The sequence below is a fragment of the Postia placenta genome (genome assembly GCF_002117355.1).
Source record: "Postia placenta MAD-698-R-SB12 unplaced genomic scaffold POSPLAscaffold_20, whole genome shotgun sequence".
In the NCBI taxonomy this organism is placed as follows: Eukaryota; Fungi; Basidiomycota; class Agaricomycetes; order Polyporales; family Adustoporiaceae; genus Rhodonia; species Rhodonia placenta.
The window spans coordinates 500579-518495 of record NW_020169851.1 but is presented as its reverse complement, the minus strand read 5'-3'; the positions used below and the strand labels follow the sequence as shown (position 1 = coordinate 518495).

General features: G+C 53.4%; 7 protein-coding genes and 1 non-coding gene across 8 annotated transcripts; 6 read left to right on the top strand and 2 right to left on the bottom strand.

Moving 5' to 3' along the window:
- Window positions 1-2006: 2006 nt before the first annotated feature.
- Window positions 2007-3964, top strand: POSPLADRAFT_1067993 (hypothetical protein). Its single transcript, XM_024482254.1, has 4 exons — window positions 2007-2173; window positions 2199-2387; window positions 2441-3514; window positions 3594-3964. The coding sequence occupies exons 1-4, from the start codon at window positions 2090-2092 to the stop codon at window positions 3897-3899; spliced, it is 1653 nt and encodes a 550-aa protein (XP_024333788.1). The 5' UTR covers window positions 2007-2089; the 3' UTR covers window positions 3900-3964.
- A 136-nt stretch (window positions 3965-4100) lies between these two features.
- POSPLADRAFT_t162 lies at window positions 4101-4182 on the top strand. The gene has a single exon. It is a non-coding gene; the product is annotated as a tRNA-Gly (tRNA).
- A 637-nt stretch (window positions 4183-4819) lies between these two features.
- Window positions 4820-5612, top strand: POSPLADRAFT_1174848 (hypothetical protein; the record flags this gene model as incomplete). Its single annotated transcript, XM_024488316.1, has 4 exons — window positions 4820-4876; window positions 4940-5103; window positions 5175-5295; window positions 5368-5612. The coding sequence occupies 4 exons, from the start codon at window positions 4820-4822 to the stop codon at window positions 5560-5562; spliced, it is 537 nt and encodes a 178-aa protein (XP_024333787.1). The 3' UTR covers window positions 5563-5612.
- Window positions 5613-6509: 897 nt separating this feature from the next.
- On the top strand, window positions 6510-7598 carry POSPLADRAFT_1158340 (hypothetical protein; the record flags this gene model as incomplete). Its single annotated transcript, XM_024487311.1, has 6 exons — window positions 6510-6560; window positions 6682-6765; window positions 6815-6921; window positions 6980-7019; window positions 7078-7357; window positions 7417-7598. 6 exons carry the CDS (start codon window positions 6510-6512, stop codon window positions 7596-7598), a joined length of 744 nt encoding a protein of 247 aa, XP_024333786.1.
- A 377-nt stretch (window positions 7599-7975) lies between these two features.
- Window positions 7976-8574, bottom strand: POSPLADRAFT_1158246 (hypothetical protein; the record flags this gene model as incomplete). The annotated part of the gene is made up of 3 exons (XM_024487296.1): window positions 7976-8135; window positions 8198-8305; window positions 8366-8574. Coding segments are annotated over 3 exons (477 nt in total), but the record flags the coding sequence as incomplete, so codon positions are not given.
- A 1671-nt stretch (window positions 8575-10245) lies between these two features.
- POSPLADRAFT_1174843 (hypothetical protein) lies at window positions 10246-11474 on the bottom strand. The gene is made up of 6 exons (XM_024488315.1): window positions 11400-11474; window positions 11192-11344; window positions 11044-11150; window positions 10955-10994; window positions 10613-10892; window positions 10246-10558 (listed from the first exon to the last, which is right to left on the bottom strand). Exons 1-6 carry the CDS (start codon window positions 11460-11462, stop codon window positions 10482-10484), a joined length of 720 nt encoding a protein of 239 aa, XP_024333784.1. The 5' UTR covers window positions 11463-11474; the 3' UTR covers window positions 10246-10481.
- Window positions 11475-13543: 2069 nt separating this feature from the next.
- POSPLADRAFT_1174842 (hypothetical protein) lies at window positions 13544-14420 on the top strand. The gene is made up of 3 exons (XM_024488314.1): window positions 13544-13842; window positions 13918-14136; window positions 14209-14420. Exons 1-3 carry the CDS (start codon window positions 13550-13552, stop codon window positions 14309-14311), a joined length of 615 nt encoding a protein of 204 aa, XP_024333783.1. The 5' UTR covers window positions 13544-13549; the 3' UTR covers window positions 14312-14420.
- Window positions 14421-14990: 570 nt separating this feature from the next.
- On the top strand, window positions 14991-17095 carry POSPLADRAFT_1062138 (hypothetical protein; the record flags this gene model as incomplete). Its single annotated transcript, XM_024481481.1, has 7 exons — window positions 14991-15040; window positions 15100-15392; window positions 15447-15530; window positions 15587-15902; window positions 15955-16123; window positions 16175-16637; window positions 16695-17095. 7 exons carry the CDS (start codon window positions 14991-14993, stop codon window positions 17093-17095), a joined length of 1776 nt encoding a protein of 591 aa, XP_024333782.1.
- Between the last annotated feature and the right edge of the window lie 822 nt (window positions 17096-17917).

Below are 17917 nucleotides of genomic sequence, written 5' to 3'. Positions count from 1 at the left end.
GCCGGTGGGTTGGTGGGCAGGCCTCCAGGGCGCTGCGCTCGGCGATCCAGCGTCGAGCGGCGAGAGGGCAGATCGGTGTATGGCATGATGTGCGACAGCGATTCTGCGGCTGAAGGGTGGAGCTGTGTAGCTCTCAAGGGTGGTCTGCTCTCGGGTGAGAAGAGATAACAATCGTGAGCCATTGCACTCACACCTTTTATGCGTTCGAGGGACGCGCAGGGTGCAGGCCACGCTCTTCGGATTTGTGTCTTAGCTGGATGATATCCGTGTCCGTGTCCGCAACCGTATCAATGTCTGTCCGCGTCCGGCTCCGAGGCGACTAATTTTGCGAATGACTGCTGGTCAGGTTTGCAATGAGCCAGTGGACCCGAAGAAACCGGAAGCTGGCGCTTCTTTACACGAGTGTGCTGGTTATAATCGCGACGGACGTGTTCCAGTCCGTCCCGTTGCATGCATAACTGACCGCGTCCCGGAACATTGGTGAAAAAGCAGACCAATCGAGAGCTGCCCAGATTCAACTCTCACTTGGTCTGCATTTTCACCAGAGAAAATTGTGAAGACTGATGCTTCTGCCGGTCTAGAAAACCAACCTTCGAAGTTGGACAGTCAGAATTGATATGAATGCTATTTTGACGTTACTATCACTGGTCCTCAAAGCTTTATGTGTTGGATTTCACGTCTCCGTCAACGATCGAGGTTGACTGGCATCAGGGCGGGATTAAAGTTACGGTGCTTAATGAAGAGCCGGGTTTACCAGGTCTCTGGTCTCTGGGCCGAACCAATTATGTTCGGCAAAGATCAAGCCTCGCATTCTTCCCACGATGATAAATAAGGATGCATCAGGAAAACCTTCTCCTTACTTATGATGGTGCTTATTGATCTGCCACAGGCAGAATAAGTTGAAATAAGCAGGCTATTCTACATATAATACTTGTGGCAGGTCAACAAGACACCAGTATTACAACTAAAAAGCAACCCTTAGATCGGTCTGGGACGCGCGAACATTAATCGGGACGATCACGTGACTGTCGAAAACTTGAGAGGTTTATACTGATAATCAGCTCCCTATAACCTAACTAGCACAAGTCCTAGATACATGACCTCGACTACTGCACAAGATCCAGCGGGGAATCCGCTTCTATATTTATTACATGAACTATTTTATCATTAAGGATGCTGGAGTATACTGCACATTCAAGCGTCATGCCATCTAATCCGGCATCCTGCTTACGTATTTTGATCGCCTATCTCGATATTATTCTTCTAGTAAGTTACTCTCAGACGGGTTTATGTAACCATCGCCGGAACGACACTGGGCTTCCCCATAACCCATGGTACGCGAACACTCGACATCATAATGTTGAGCTGATCCGATAGGTAAAGATGCGACCGATCATTGTGTCTTTCCTTCAGTCTCAGGCTGTTCAGACGTCATGTTGTTCTTCCTCCTGTTCCTGTCACTCACCGCGTCAAGCTGTATATATAGAGGAAACGTCGGTTTCAGCTGCACTCCCTTTCTCCTCCTCGTACTGCCATCACGTCTTTCATCAGTTTGGACTCGGGCGCGCTGTCTTCCCCGTCGCCCAACATACCATCGTATTCGCGTTAGTCGCCTTGGTATCGTAACCACCGTGCTCACGTGCTAGGCTGGTCCCATTATCAGCTCTGGCTTCAGGTCGTGGCCGGGTTGTTAAATCATTTCATTAGGCCAATTGTACGCGCCATACCTTGTCACCACCCACATCCATACAACTGCCCCTTTGCCGCTAATCTGTTAGGTTCACGATTGATTACGAACGGCACGATTTGGCGGAGTCTTTCCGAAACGAGAAAAAGAACTACCATATAGGGGTCACTGACATCATAATTAGCGCCTGAAGGAGCTGCACCGGCGTTGTGACGACACGGTGCGTCAGTACTCCCCTCACCACTACAGCCGCAGTCCATCGGCCTCATAAAGACCCAACAGACGCAAAGTCCTTTCTTCACTTCACTTACACGACCCCTTTGCAACGCACCTTCGTCTACTGTATAAACATCTATTCACACAACTCCTCTTACGACCGTTACGACCGTTTGAACCTCTACCATGTCTGGACAACCACCCATCTTGACCGCTGAGACTGGCACACCCGCGTCTGAGTGGGCAAAGTCTACCACCACCGCCGCCTTTGTGCGCGAAGACCCCGCGCCCGCAGTGGACTCCTCGGCTTTGCCAGCAGAGTGCCGTCTCGACTCCTGGCGGCGATATACCAGGCGCATACCCCTGTGACGAGAACATCGGCAGCACGGCCGCCAACACTCAGCCCTTCGGCCAGGCTGCAAAGAGTGCTGTGCAGAGCGTCACCGATGCCGCCGCACAATATATCCCAGCTGCCAAGAGCATGGTGGGCTCGATTTCGTCTTACCTTTGTATGTGATGACCTCATGCAATTACCAGCACTCGCACTCACCGTCCTCAACAGCTGGTGCCGGCACCACCACGGACGGCGCCGTCCGTGCATCAGAGCACGACAACTCGCATTCGACCTCGCTGCCCTCGAACGAAACTGAGGGAGCGCAGCCGCGGGAGCATGTTGGGGGCGCGGGGGCGCTCCCCGGCTGGTATTCAGAAGCGGGAGTCACCAAGCTCCCCGACGAGCGCAACTCTAATGGCCAGAGCTCGGTGATCCCAAACTCAACGAATCAAAGCGCAATGACTCAATCCAGCACATACCCGGCGTCGCCTTACCCGGCTACAGCATCGCCTGATACCTCCACCGCATTGACGACCCCTACAATCGCCGTGACAGCCCGCACCTCACTTCCTTCGCAAGAGCCGGTAGGTCAGCAGCCGTTTACGCACCAGGATGGGGCCGGCTCACTCCCAGGCCTCAATCGAGAGGCAGGCGTCGCCGCCTTGCCAGACGAGTTTGGTGGCCCCATTGGCACGACAGGTGCGACGTCTGGAGCGACCGGCACGCACCCGCGCGACTATGCGGCACAGCCGGCGCTCGCGAGACCCGGCGACGAGGCTGGGAATGAGAGTCTCGGCCTCGGCGAGAGGCGGGCTGGCAAAGATGCGGTTGGCGGCGTCGGCTCACTTGTCGGAGGCAAGGGAGAGGAGGGCGTTGCAGTGCTACCTGACGAGAAGGTCGCAGGAACTGCGGATACTGGCGTGAGTGCGCACGGGAAGGGAGAAAAGCTGGCAGAGATGGACGAGTCTGAGCGCGAGGAGCGGTACAAGAGGATGAACGCGCAACCCGATGCCAAGCATGAGGCTCATGGGGCGGAGAGCAAGGTGAGCTATCGTTCTGCTTCAGAGGGCGACTCGAGTGCGAGCTGCGGTGTCCGCGAGGAGAACGGCGAGGGGAAAGAGACGCGAATGGACTTGTTGCACCTAAACATCCAGCCCCGCACATACACGTTGGGCACGCCCAACGCGACGTGGCATGGCATCGGTGTTGGTGCAAATTCCGGCTACCAGGATGGACGAGAGGTAGACATCGCGGATGCGCTGTTTGATGTGGAAGAGGTGCGGGCACCAAAGCTCCAGACAGCACGCTACGAGTTTTGGTATCAGATATACGGTACTCACCCTGCTTGCACCCTAGGGCGACGGCTATGATACAGACTACCATCCGGCCCAGCTGCATCCGATACCCAAAGATGCCCCTGCCGCGGGCACCGGCGCAGCCCCGCAGGAGCAAGATGTCGCGACAAAAGGCGATGCGACGAAAGAGGGCAACGAGGAGGGCGGCGCTGGGGTGCCGGCTGAGCATCATGGAGACAAGGTCAAGAAGGCGGGCTTCCTCGACAAAATGAAGGGCGAGGCAAAGGTGTTGATGGGCAAGATGGAGGGGAAGAAGGGTGTCGCGAAGGTCGAGGAGGGGCGGCGCGTGAAGGCGGGTGAGGCGTAAATCCTATGCAGACTTGAGCACTTGCATGCCGATTGTACCACCGACTAATGTGTGCCTGTAATGATGACCTTGTACGACGTACTTGTGTATCATGTATCAGTATAATTTTGTATCCAAAAGCTGTGTATGGACTGAAATCGTCGCTCGGTATGACCACTGGAAGTCGTATATATGGACACAAATTGCTGGCAACCGATATTCGCACTAATGGGGTAGTGGTAACCTGGGTCGTTGCCATTTGACTTGTGTCGACCCGCCGGGGGTTCGATTCCCCCTTAGTGCATGTGTTGGCGCATGTAGTTTTGACCCTTCCGACGTTATACCGTAACTAGTACAAGGATTTCAAGGCGGAACATAATATCTGGCATTTTCCTTCGTTGCTTCGTCCCATTTTCTTCCGCCATATCAATGCACAATAATAGCCATCCTCATTGAAGCAACGTGCACCATGAACTTCATCTGTGGATTCTAATCCTGACTGCCTTGAGGCCGTGCACATCAGTTGACCGCCTCAAGACGCTCATTTACCATGAGTGGGGGCCCAACACGATACCTTTCTAACTCCTCGGTGCTGTAAATAGCAGCTGTCGCGGTTCGGCCACGCGCTGCGAGCCCCAGGTGTGCGACGCCTAGACTGTAGATGCGCACAGGAAACCGGTGCCGTCGTCGGACTGTTTAGTAGTCCGTGTACGCGCGCGGCCATATGGGCGCTGGGTCCTGGTTATCGTGCGGCGATATGGCTGCTCATTGTACATCGAACGCTCTCCACGTTGCCACTGCCGTCATGCGGGAGGTGGTCAGGCCCTTCCGCGGTTGGTATAAGAGAGGTTAGGCATGCGCTCCACAGGCTCTCACCTCGGCTTGATTCTTCACCACCAGCGGTACCTGCACCCGTGAGCTCCCCTTGACCACATAGCGCGATGCCTTTCGGAATTGGAGCCATCAATGCTGTCCGCACTACATTCTACGTCATACTGGTCAGTAAACATCACAAGAACGGGAAGAGAAGACGATGTAACGCTAATATTCGCTTAACGTAGTTCATGTTCTCCGCCGTCATGATTGGCTTGACGGCGGCACGCTTGGAATACACGACTCACCTCCCACCTTGGGACCCGCTCAACCAGGGCCACTCGTTCTACAACCCCATTGTCGCCGAACTGCTGGCATCGTCGTGCCTATCCTTGCTATGGTCGCTGTTCGCGTGAGTACGGGATTGTCTGAATCTGTATAACGAGAGCGTTAACATGATTTTGTATTATACACATACTCTAGGCTACACATCCTCTTCCCAGGTTGGACGTTTGAATACGGCATCTTGTCCAGCTTCTTCGGAGAGATGCTGGGGCTCTTCTGCCTCTTCGTCCTCTGGCTCGTGGGAGCCGCCATCTCCTCCGTGAGTGACTCGTCTCCATGCAACCCTGAGGTCATGGGTCCGCGTAATTACGTACTGACTCGCCACGTACAGACAATGTGGGCGGAGCTCGGATGGTGCCACGAGTACGAGGCATGCCGACTCCTGACAGCCCTTGTCGCGTTCGCGTGGCTCGGCTGGGCGATGCTGCTCTTCCTCCTCTTCATCAGTGTGCTCTTCGCCGTCATGAACCGCGCCCTGTTCTGGCAGATGCACGGGCGGTACAACCCTCGCGCTAGCACCTACTAAATCCACTGCATCAGCATGAGCCATTGTGTTGATGATGAATTCAACGAAGACTAATGCATGCCGCGCTTTGATGAGCGCAACGTCTCTCCTTGATGACTGAGGAATGGGTAGAGTTTATTTGCGGTTTCCCCCACGCTGTCGAACAGTGCATGTAGCTCCTATATGACGAATAGATGTAATAAAATTACAACTCACTGGGACTGTAATGAGCGCCCCATCCCTCTCCTTCCATCAAAGAGCATCTGAGAAGCTTAGCACGAGGCACTCAAATGACCTTAGATGTGCCGACCTTCAACATAAAATATAGAGCGAACAAAGTCGTCTCACGCCCGCGGCGGACGCTGCTCAGTATATCTTATACTAAGCCTGCGGCGACCTGTAGAAGTATCCATCTAGAAATCCTCAGTATCTCTTTTACGTTAAAGAAGCAACATACTCCGTATCACGGTGCAAGTCCTGATCTGACGTATGTTGCACGATGTCCACGAGGCACTAGACCGCTAAGGCGACTTTCCCCCGAGCCGTGATATCTGTATGCTCAGAGACATGATGCTGGAAGTACTTAATGCGTGTTGGCTTTCACTATGATCATCAGTCGTGGTCAGCTTTGTCATTGTGACCATGTCGTGACAACATACTCCTACAAACCTAGGGCGGGGTATTTGCCAGTATATTCATTCAGACCGCAGCAACCTTGTTAAGGTTATTGGCTAAACCTGATGAAATAGTATTGGCCTGCAAAGAAGATGTCAAGATTCATCACCTGTCCGATATGTTGTGCGACATATGACAGATGCACTAGACAACATTGATCGGCTTGCGCGTCGTCGCGGCAAGGACGCGCGCCCCTCTAGTAGAGGTCAATAAAAACGCACCAAGTATGTAGGTTGTACTGTAGTTATCGAACAATCCCATTGCAACCTCTCCCCCAACAAGACCCTGTTACAATGCCAACATACGTGATTATAGGTGCTTCGCGTGGTATAGGACTGGAAATAGTCCGCCAGCTGGCAGGATACTCTTCCTGAGCTAGAGCGTTCATAGCTCACCTCATATATATAGGCCACTGAGCCTCAGAACACCGTGGTCGCGGTCGTACGAAACATCAGCGCGTCAAAGTATCTTGCTGAATTTGTTGCCAATGGCGGACGTCAGAATGTACACGTTCTCCAAGCCGACGTTGTCGACGATGCCGCAATGAAGGTTAGCAATCTGGTTTGTGGAGGGGGTGCAATACTCATCAAACGCCCAGAAAGCTGCAGAGAATGTCTCTGGGATTGGCAATGGAGCTGTGGATGTCTTGATACACAATGCTTCACGTCAGCCTCACAGCACCGTGCACCGAGGATTCTTTGATTAGTACAACCGCTCACTTAGTAATCGACGCCAAAGCTTGGACTAACAACGTCTTATCCAGTCCGGATGGTGGCGAGCTAGACAAAGACTTCTTGGAGAACGTGAGACACCCATGGTCTTGAGATGCGCCGATCATGCTAATGCTCAGGCGGAACATAGTTCAAGGCAAATGCCCTCGGAGTGGTACATTCCGTCAACGCATTTCTTCCGCTGCTCCGCAAGGGCTCTGCAAAGAAGATAGTCGTTATCGGCACCAGTATGGGGCACCTCGACTTCACATGGAAGCTACGCATCGAGACAGGCGTGGCATATGGTGCATCGAAGGCCGCCGCTGACCTGATCGTCACGAAGTACGCGGTACTCCTTGAAGACGAAAACTTCATCGTGACAGGTCTCCTTCCTGGTTTGGTCGACACGAGTGCCACTGCTATTGATGCACGTAAGTAGTAATCACGTTCATGGGAAGGGACTTCACTGACGTCTGCTACGCGCCTGCAGCCGATGAGGAGACTATCGCAACATTGGGGCGTCGGATGGAGAAATTAAAGAAGGCAAACCCAAACTTCGACACCACGCCTATGAAATTGGAGGCCGGAGTACATCAGCTGTTGGAGGCTATACAATCTCTGACTCCTGCAGACAATGGCACCCTCAAATTTGCTGGAGGACATAAATTTTAGATGGAGATGTTGTATCTCAATGGAATGCGTGTATGACTCGCAAAGTGCGGGTATGCATCCAATTCGCAGGAACATAATGGACGAAGTTGATGAAGGCCTAACAGAGACTTACCAGTTGCTTTTGCGTTCGTTCTTGTTGACGTAATCTTGATAGCATCAATAGTTACACAATTGAGTCGTTATACGGTATCGATTGCCCGAGAGAAACACGCGGTCGCGACCAGCCTGAGAAGATGCGTGAAAGGGAGGTCCTTAGACATGTCCTTGATATACAATAGTGCTGCGTGCTGATATATACAGGGTGAGTGTGCAATGTCAGTCGTTGCGTATGCAAAATATATATGCAGATGTGCGAAGCAGATTGATGAAGACGGTGCTCAGCCAACGCCCCACACTTCGAGGCCGACGCACTCGAAGCGAACGTTTTCGCCTTGGCGTGGACCGGTCGAGCATAGCGGCTCATTACCAAACGTGGGGCACCATGCAGAGGAGCCGTCGATGAGGGTATCGTCGAGGTATAGGCCGTAACGACCTTCTCTGCGAATGATGACCTCATTTAGACCAAACATTTCTGCTAATCGGACGTGGGAAGAACATACCCTCCGCCAAAGGACAAATACTCTGTTTCGCACAGCGCTACGTAGTCGTTCTTGCCTGTCCATTTGTATATATGCAGGCGCTTCTCGGATGTCAGCCGCCACAAGAACCTATGAGGGGATGACAGTTAGCGAGCATATTTATAGGGCAGGGAGATAAGGTGCACGCACGACTCCCCGCTTCCATAGTATGATCCCTTTGACTGGTGGATCCCCTCGCCCATCCATGCACCGAAGACCGCGTCGCCAGAATCGCGCATAATGACCAACGTGCCGCGCGTATGACTCTGGCAGCGGGCGTAGAGGGTGTTCAATGAGATGCCGTGCTGGTCTAGACTGTACAACAAGGACCACGATCGAGGTAGACGCGCCAAAGCAGGGAAGTGTGGGCGTAGCTGGAAACTCTCTAGTCAGGGAAGTGAGTTCTTCACATTCAGCGACCGTTGCTCACCATATCCGCCAGCTCAACCGTTAGCACGGGCGTCGTAATCTCCCGTCGCCCGACTAACCGCACACTGATCTTCTCCACGTTCGCCTTGTCAAACTCGAAGCCCTTATTCCACTCTCTGTCGCCCCCGAAGCCCGGCGCGCCGCTTGCGGGCACGAACGGTTGCGAGGCGAACGGAGACCCATGCGTGATGGCCGCATCAGCCGCGCCGGATGCTGCCTTACTGATCGTGCCCAACACCTGCGAGGGCAATGCTGTTGGTAACGTGGTTGTGTGGTGTGCGCCAGGTTGATGTACTGTATGCTCTTCATCATGGCGCAGAGTCTCGGTAGACGCTCTCACGTGTGGAACGGGCCTTACAGCTGACGAAAGGAAAGAAGAGACCCAGCGCGAGGGAAGCGATGTGGGTGTGAAAAAGGACGATTGTGCACGTTGCACTTCGGGGTTAGATATGCGCGTTGGCGAGGAGGGCGGGAGGGACGGCGAGCGTAGAGGAGCACTGCTGTGTTCAGACCTGCTCTGCTGGCGCGCCCCATGACGTGATTGGCGAACCTCGGGAAGGGGAAATTCGGGAGAAAGATCGACGAGGGTCTGTTCTTGAGCAGGTCGTGGGTCCCCGTCTGGGGGCGGTGTGCGCGAAGACGAAGGGACAGGGGTCGTCGTGCGCGTAGAGCTTGTGCTCGAAACGTTCTGCAAGAAGGCCAGTGGATCGTCCTCGTTCCTCAGAAGCTCGTCGAGCAGACCGCGCTTGCTCTTCTCCGTGGCCGCCTTCGCGTCCTCCGTGAATCGATCGAAGAACTCGATGTTCTGAATCGGAGAAAACGGGGTCATATGCGAGGCAGATCCGGAGTCTTGTAGCGGATCCTCAGTCGCGGGTACAGATACAAACGCCCCAAAGTCCGAGTCTGTAGAGGCTGTTGAGTGTGTCCTTGCGTGCGGCTTCGAGATCGATGGGCGCCCTGCGCGGTGATTGGGAGGAGTGGGTACGGGCGATGCCCGAGGCGTGGGGGGAGAAAATAAGGTCGAGAAGAGGTCTTCATTGGAGGCGACGCCCGCGGTGCTCGAAGAGTTCGCTGGGAGAGGAATGAGTGGGCTTGGCAAGGGCCGTGCCATCGCCTTTTGACCTTGGGGTTCGTGGCTAGAAGCAGACAATATCGTGAGAGGCCGTCTTCATCTATATCCTTCGTCAGACAAGAATTTCCTTGAGCTGAGAAGGTTACAAGTATCGAGGCACTGCCCACGAGTGACTGTGCTTTCCCTTACTCGGCAATAACAGAACAACAGAATTGTGTAACTGACCAGCGATGACCACTTCGCCACCTGCCCTTGTTCAATAGCAAATCCCGAGACTTATGCAAGAAACAGAGATGAACGATAGACCACTGGCAATGCCGTACGGCTCGGGGCTGTTGTTGACTGCATTAAGCTAAGAGAGCCCATAACCTTTGTCCGTGCGCATACACCGGCGCCTATTACGAATGTCTCACATGAGCGCTTATATATTCACATTGCGACAGACAACTTAGATCTGCTGAACGAAACCTGTCGATGTCTTCTGCAATCATTTACGGTCCAAAGATTCACGATAACATCCGGAGGAACATTCGAGAAATTATGCTTGACAGGATGGCTGACTTAGAGATTCAGCGGCACATAGTGTGAATGGCTGGTTACAATATTGTAGTACATGAGACAACACATGCTCCACTTCAGAGCGTATACAGCGGTTCTCCCTCGCTGGCTTGCGAGCTTGCATTTATGCCGGCTTGAACTTTCCAGCATCAGCAGGCTGCAGGGAGCCTACAGCTTCCAAAATTCGCCGTGCCCCCACTTCGACAGTCAATGGCTTCGGCGCTGCGCTTGAATCCCCCCTCCCATTTTAGCTAGCACCTTTTCCAGTGTAGCCTTCGCAAGAGCTGCGAATGGGTCAGTTCTTCGCCCACTCTGTGAATGCGACAGGACAAACTCACTGATGTCAGTGGCAGTGTCAGTGGTATCGACTAAGCCGGGAATTATGCCTGTGATGATGAATCCCTCTCCCTCCAGCATTACAGCGTATTTAGTTAGAACCATGTCCGCGGCGGCCTTCGAGGTCCCGTATACCGCCGCAGCCGACATGTGCATGTTCCACACGAGCTCCCGCTGCCCGACAGGAGAGCTGAGTACTGCAACCTTCTTCGCGGAGCCATTGCGCAGGAGAGGCAGAAAAGCGTTCATGGAATGCACAATTCCGAGCGCGTTTGCTTTGAACTGTCACCCCGACGTGTGTCAGTCGGGCAATCAGGGAGCCGGAGTACGGGTGGTGGACTCACATAGTCCATAAAGTCCTTGTCTAGGGCATCGTCGTCCTCGCTGAGCGACGTTGTTCAGAGTTCGATCGCGATGTGAAAGAGCGGCTCACTAATCGAGGAAGCCTCTGTACATTGTAGCCATGTTCAGGTGCGCGGCGTTATGGATAAGGACATCAAGAGCACCCCCGCTGATGCCTGCAACTTTCGCAGCCGCAGCCTATCGCGCTACGTGCTCAGCGACATGATTGTACTTTCGACGTAGCAACTCGCCTTCGTTGCGGCTGGGTCTATGATGTCGCCTTCCAGCACATGCACGTTCTTCCGCTCGCCGCCTGCCAGGAAATCCACGAGATGAGTGGATGTATCGGCGTTGCGTACCACAGCGAAGACTGTATTTTCAGGGTGCGCAGCCTGACATGGCAAGTGAGCAAGCGTTAGGTCCTGATCATAAGACAGCAGCACGTACCAGCTGGCGAACCATTTCCAATCCAATACCACGCGAAGCACCAATAATTGCGTAGGAAGGCATGGTGATGACCTCGTATATGACTATTGGGGATGGCGCAGTTGGCAGGCCACACAGTCGTGCTATATACACATCACGCTTCTCGACTTTCACCTGTCAGTTCCCCGCGATGCGAGCGCTCACGATTGCAGTTGTCAGGGAGAAGGCAGGAGAGTCATCCGCGCATATGCGTGTTGACACTTCGGCCCCGCCTTGAATGACTTGCCTCTTGACGACAGAGCTACCTTTCAGAGAAACGCCTACGCTAGGAGGACTGACCAAGCGGTTCTCACTGCGCCGACTGTATCGTGATTGTCTGAACCACACGACATCTGACACAATGACGTATTTTGTTCTCAGACGAGTCACTGTGGGTATTTGCCTGGACTTGCGCAGTCGCTGGGACAGGCCTGGTCATGGTAGTCTCGGGACCGGCGGCATGGTTACATCGACGGCGACTTTTGGCTTCAGTAAAGGCGTCGCAATGTGGGAGCCCTATGTGTCGATCAGCAACGATACGCCACCAATAAACAAAAACCGTCAGGAACGCACCAGCTCCGGAGGTTCTGTGAGCACCCAGTTGACCCACGGACTGAATTGAACCCTATAAAAGATGAAGAGTCTACCATGCAAAGCACACGAAGACAGAAGTTGAGCAGTTCTTTAGCACTTCTTCCATGTTTCCGCCGTGTCACACGCAGAACTTTATCTAGGTGGATGCATGATGATCAGAAGAGGCCAGACAGACGGGATACTAGCTGTAGCACTTGGCTGTACAGCTTTATATGATATAAACCTAAACTATGCAGAAACGTCGCCATAGTCTCGCAAGATTGGCTGCTGAGGGAAGTGGCTGTAGATGCTGTCGTCAGACATCCGGAATACCGGCCCGGACCTCATTTTCAGACTCCGAAAAAAGCTGGCCAATCACAGAATTGGCTCAGCGCGCCTCGCACAAATGGCTCATGCATAACCACGTCCTGCCAGGTCCTTCCTCCTCCTAACGTCTCCCTCGACTTTTCGATCAACGCCTGCAAACTCCTTGACTCGGCTTTTAACTTTCTTGCTGTCTGCCACTAACATCGGTCTCGGCGCCGCTATCCCTCAAAAGTCGTGGCTACGGACGTTTTGCGAAGACTGCGCGTCCGCGAACAGCTATGGTGCATGTGTCTGGCTATTGTTGACAAGCTCAATGGATGTAGATCTTCGTGCTCCAAGGTAGCGGTCCGGAAGGCGAGGATCGTCGAGTGGGAGGTATCCTCACGCAGCTCGACGTCCTCGGCTTCGTTTAATAGCTAACACGCCTTCCGCAGTTCCTAACCACCTCACGATGGCGATCATGCTTGTCGCTGAATGGCAGCGTTCATGTGCTGCCCCTGTTCTAGTCACTAGAAGGATGGCAGATGATCTCTGGGCTATAGTATCCCCACTCGCAGGACGGCTGGTCTGTCGGAAGTCTCAGGGTTCCTCGATACAAACACAGCTGGTTTTATGATATACCTTATGGCCTTTGTCGGCGTCCCCCACTTCTGGCAGTAAACATCCGGTGCACTGGAAAAGGAACCACAAGGCCACTTAAGCTCCACTTCGTCCCGGTTCTACTGTATGCGCTTAGCTCTTCAAAATAATCCTGCGCCCGCAATTGGCCTCCAATATCCGGTTCTATCTCTTGACTGGTTCACGGCATCCCCCATGTTCTAGCTATCTTGATCTATCTCTGTGATACGCCTCATGATTGCGGTGATGGGTGTTTGCGCTTCAACTGCATCTGACTCGGGGACTACTTGTTAATTGGCGCATCACGTTGGTCCTCTCGGGGCATAGTCTAGCGCCTGTTCAGTCTAGCATGTGTCTGCGCCCTCAGATGGAGGTAAGCGGTCGATTTCTCTGTTTTACTGCACACTTTACTTGGATATATGCGAGGCACACAACCATGGTGAGCCTGCGATTAATATGCACCTGTCTTCAAAGCGGCTAAGGATATTATCCCTGGAATGCCTACGCGCCACCGTCCTGTTTGCTTTTATTTGCGCAGCTTACATAATCTAAATGCGAGCGACTCTTCATCTTAACCCAGAACCAGCCAAGTTTATTTCCCGCCCTCCCGCAACATGAAGTTCACAACCCCCATGTTTTTGCTCGCGGTCTGCATTGCACTTGTGCCTCTCGTCGCTGCATCCAGTAACGGGATGGACATGTCGATGGACTCGTCTATGAATCTCGCCCAGGGGGAGATGTTACCGTATCTGCACTTCACGCCTGGAGACACGCTGTGGTTCTTGGGATGGGTACCGTCGAGCTCGGGCGCAATGGTGGGGGCTTGCATCGGCCTATTTTTACTGGCAATGATTGAGAGGTGGATTGCTGCTGGCCGAGCCGTGATGGAGCTGCATTGGCGCAGGAGGTGAGTCTGTGTTGCATTCGGACGGCGTCGTCGCTGCCTCTTTGTCGAAATATCACTAATCACGTTTCGTTGCAGTGCGCGCGTCGCTATGCAAGAAAAGAACGCAGCCGGCCTCCCGGTCGCGTACAGTTCATCCGACTCAAAGTCGCCATCAACAGCGGTCTCCATCGCGTCGCTCCCTGATCGTACTACTCTGCGCACATTCCCGCCCTTCATGTTTGCACACGATTTGCCCCGAGGCGTGGTCTACATGGCGCAGTCGTTGCTGAACTTCTCTTTCATGCTTGCGGTCATGTGCGTTGCCTTCTTCCGGATTCCTCCATTCTACTCAGTGCCAATGGGCCTATCTGATATCCGCTCCCACAGGACGTTTCAGCTTGGCTTCATCTTCGCGCTTATCGTTGGGCTTGGCGTTGGAGAAATGCTCTTTGGGCGGTACACGAGCCACTCGGCGCTGCATTTGGTCTAGGCGGCGGTGGGCTGGCAGTGGATAACGGAATGCTTCATGTAGTTGGACTGATGTACGACATACTGATGAGACGTTCCTTGCACGGATTGAGAACTTGTCAGGCGGTCGTGGGTATCTGGATACTTGTTTCGTGTGGACTCGGGTGGTTTGGACCGTTCTGGTAGCAGGAGGCGGTGGGTGCTGGTGCCTACTAGCAACTCTAAGTCCGCGGATTTGAGAATTGAGGTGGTCATGATGTGGCGGCACGCTGTGTGGCGCAGTCCGGGTCCTGTCAGTCTCTGACAATTGCAATCGCATGGTATGCGGTCGGTAACATTCCTTCCATGTTGGGCCTGCGTATGAGATTCGGTGAATGCAGCTTGCCTGCGCTATACCGCAGTTCTCGTAGCACATTCACGTTTGCTGTACGTGTGCACTACACCTCCCGAACGACGCCGCAGGGTGTAGCTTGAGTATCACATAGAACTGTATAGGGTCCGACAATACATGGATTAGATAGGGGAGATAAGATCGCTGATCGGGGTGGAAAAGTTCTTTCACCATCATTTGTCCCGGGACAAATAGCTACCTGCCACAATATCAGAACTGTGCCCCAGGACGTTGCCCCTTCCGTCCTCTCGACGACGAGCCATTGCTCTGGAATATCGTTCAGGTTCATAAAATCCACGATTTCCAAGCCATGTCGTTTGGTACACCCCCATCGTTACCTACCGCTGCGCAGCAATATAAGTGAGTCGAGCCGTCGTTCCCGGCGATCCCATCGCTTCTCGTACTCACGCCATAAACAGCTCCTATGTCGTGGATCCGAAATGGCAGCGCACCTTCTCCACGGTGTGGGCGACCGCCGCCGGCGTCGCTATTCTTGTCTCGCTGCCCTCTGTTATTTTGGCGTTAAGGAGCGGTCGATTATTTCGCGGCTTTTTCGGCGTCTCTGAACGTATCGGCGGGGCGCGGTACAAACCCGTCGCCTCGCCAGAGACGAGTCCCGTACAAGGCCGGAGGAGAATTTCTGCCATCGTGGAGATGCTCGCGTCTCTGTCTTGGTGGAGCCTCCCGGCTATTGAACTGACATTGGGACAGAGTCCGTGACTTTCCGTTTTTGGTGTCAAGTGAATGACGCTGATGTTCTTTACAGTGCTGCTCATTGCCGGGTATCTCGTACTCCTGCTTATATGCATCATTAGAGATGTCTCCCTGATTACTTACCCAAACAGGGGTGGTAAGTTGTCAGCGCTGCTCGTAGGAGACCCACAGTCAATTGATTTACGTGTACAGGATTCATGGCCCTGGCCCAGTTCCCGGTCGTTTTTCTGTTCGCGACCAAGAACTCTATAATGTCGCTTCTTTTAGGTCCCGGGAACGGCTATGAAAGGCTGAATTATATACACCGTTGGGCTGGCCGCGGCATGCTTATAGGGGCCTTGATCCACGGGTCGCTTTGGATTCGCAACCACCTAGTATACAATATTCCTATTATTGGTCAGCAGAAGGAAACCTCTGGCGTCGCAGCACTTGGTGTTCTCTGTGGTCTCTTCCTGACGTCCCTGAGGCCGGTCAGGCGCTATCTCTACCAAGCGTTCTTCGTCACTCAGTGAGTTCATCACAGCATGAACAGTGCTTGCCTTACTTACCCTATTAACTAGTATACTTGGTTACGTCGCATTTTTCGTCACTATTTGCTACCACACGCCGTACGCACCGCCCTGGATATTCCCGCCTCTCGCGTTCTATGGCTTGGATATCCTGCTGCGCATGTTCCGGTACCGTGTCAAAGACGCAACCCTTGTTCCTGTTGACAGCAACATGACCCTCGTGCGTATCTGTTGCACAATGGGATGAGCTCATCTCATATTTCTGAGTCAGATACACGTTCATGACTGTCACGAGGGGTGGCAAACCGGTCAACACGTCCGCCTTCGTGTCTTCTTCTCTGGGCGAATTTTTGAGTCTCACCCATTGACGATTGTCAATGCACCCTCATCCACGTCATCGGTTTCGAGCGGTTCGCTTATCCTTGCCGCGCGCGTCAAGGGCGATTGGACGCGCGCGCTGAACGATTACGCGCTGCGCGAGCGGGCCAGCTTGAAGGGCAACGAGAAGGGGGCGCCGGACGGCGTGCCTGTGCATGTCATGCTGGACGGCCCTTACGGGGGGTGCAGCGTCGACCTCGGCAGATACGAGAGCGCCATGCTACTGGCGGGCGGTTCCGGCGCGAGTTTCACGCTCAGTCTGTTGGATGATATTGTGACGAGGTGTGTCAAACTTGGTCGGCCGGGTGGAGAGAAGACGACACGCATTGAATTCGTGTGGTGTGTCCGGTCCTATGGTCAGTTTATGACATTGATATGGGGAGCTGTGTTGCTCACTAACCGACACGTATCAGGCTGCATCGAATGGTATGCGCCCATACTCATGGACCTCGCCCATACGGTTGCAAACACGTCGCTGGACCTGCATATCTCCATATTCGTGACCTGTCTGTGCAATCCAGAAGCCGTACCGCTGATCCCCAACTCCGACGTCTGCATTCTTCGGCCATCCGTCGCCACTTTGCTACAGGAGCTTGTAACGCCACCTTCAGACAACGGCGCAGACGACAACGATGGGAACTCCTCATTGAAGGCAAAGCTGAACTGGTCGGGTCTTGGGGGCGGCGTGGCAGTTTGCGCCGCGGGTCCGGAGTCTCTGACAACGGAGACTCGAAATGCGGCTGCGAAGGTTGCGCTGACGAGAGGTCTGGAGATTGGCGGAGTTGGTCTACACACGGAGACGTTCGCTATGTAACTAATGTCGACAGCGCGATGAGGAATTGTACTTTAGTCTTTCAAATGAGAATGCACCCAGGGGTCGAACGTGGAAGGTACGACTACTTCTATGCCTGCTTAGGCTATTTGCAACTCCGCGACATCTACAATTTCCACTTAATCATCAAGAAGCCTCCACACTAAAATCAAGGCATCAGTCTGGATTCTATATATATTCATGCTTACCGTGCGGTGTATGTACGGCTTCGCGACGTCATACTATGATGAATGTGTTTCGTTTTTAGTCTTGAGGACACTTCGGCAGAATATGAGAGGTGCTACATATTTTAACGCGAGAACAATATGAATCATGTCTTCATAGCACAATCTACGCACAATCTACATCAAACTGGAGCTGGAGGCTTGGGCCGCCGATTCAATATCCGCGGAATCTAATCTAATCTAGAGCGCCCGCACCCTAATACGTCAGTCTACCACACCCCAGTCGGCGACTGTGCCATCATGCTGTCCATCGTCCTTCATGTCGAGCTCAACTAGTTCTGAACGCCGCTCGACAGAATATTTGGTACCGAGGTGGAGACGGACCCTATCGACATCTAAAACTCAACAGCCTGCTAGCATCTCTCTTGTTTTTGCACAACCAGAGCCTGGTTCGAGACTGCGGTCGGCGATCGACCAATTGCCCGCATTAGCTCCCGACGATAGTTCGAACGCAGGAGGAAACACAGTTTCCAAGAAGCGTGAACGGATTAAATCCAGCTCAATGGGCGGAACGAATAGCTGGGAGGGTACGGACAGGAAGCGGTCGAGAACGGGTTCAATCACAGGTGTGACTACAAAT

Excerpts from the sequence above, each read along its gene's own strand:
- POSPLADRAFT_1174842 (XM_024488314.1), top strand. The coding sequence starts at position 13,550 with ATGAAGTTCACAACCCCCATGTTTTTGCTCGCGGTCTGCATTGCACTT. Across the intron at positions 13,843-13,917 it reads GAGCTGCATTGGCGCAGGAG|TGCGCGCGTCGCTATGCAAG; the intron begins GTGAGTCTGTGT and ends GTTTCGTTGCAG. Across the intron at positions 14,137-14,208 it reads TCTTTCATGCTTGCGGTCAT|GACGTTTCAGCTTGGCTTCA; the intron begins GTGCGTTGCCTT and ends CCGCTCCCACAG.
- POSPLADRAFT_1067993 (XM_024482254.1), top strand. The coding sequence starts at position 2,090 with ATGTCTGGACAACCACCCATCTTGACCGCTGAGACTGGCACACCCGCG. Across the intron at positions 2,174-2,198 it reads CTACCACCACCGCCGCCTTT|TGGACTCCTCGGCTTTGCCA; the intron begins GTGCGCGAAGAC and ends CCGCGCCCGCAG. Across the intron at positions 2,388-2,440 it reads TCCCAGCTGCCAAGAGCATG|CACTCGCACTCACCGTCCTC; the intron begins GTGGGCTCGATT and ends TGCAATTACCAG.
- POSPLADRAFT_1174843 (XM_024488315.1), bottom strand. The coding sequence starts at position 11,462 with ATGCCTTCCTACGCAATTATTGGTGCTTCGCGTGGTATTGGATTGGAA. Across the intron at positions 11,345-11,399 it reads TGGAAATGGTTCGCCAGCTG|GCTGCGCACCCTGAAAATAC; the intron begins GTACGTGCTGCT and ends TTGCCATGTCAG. Across the intron at positions 10,559-10,612 it reads TGACACTGCCACTGACATCA|CTCTTGCGAAGGCTACACTG; the intron begins GTGAGTTTGTCC and ends ACCCATTCGCAG.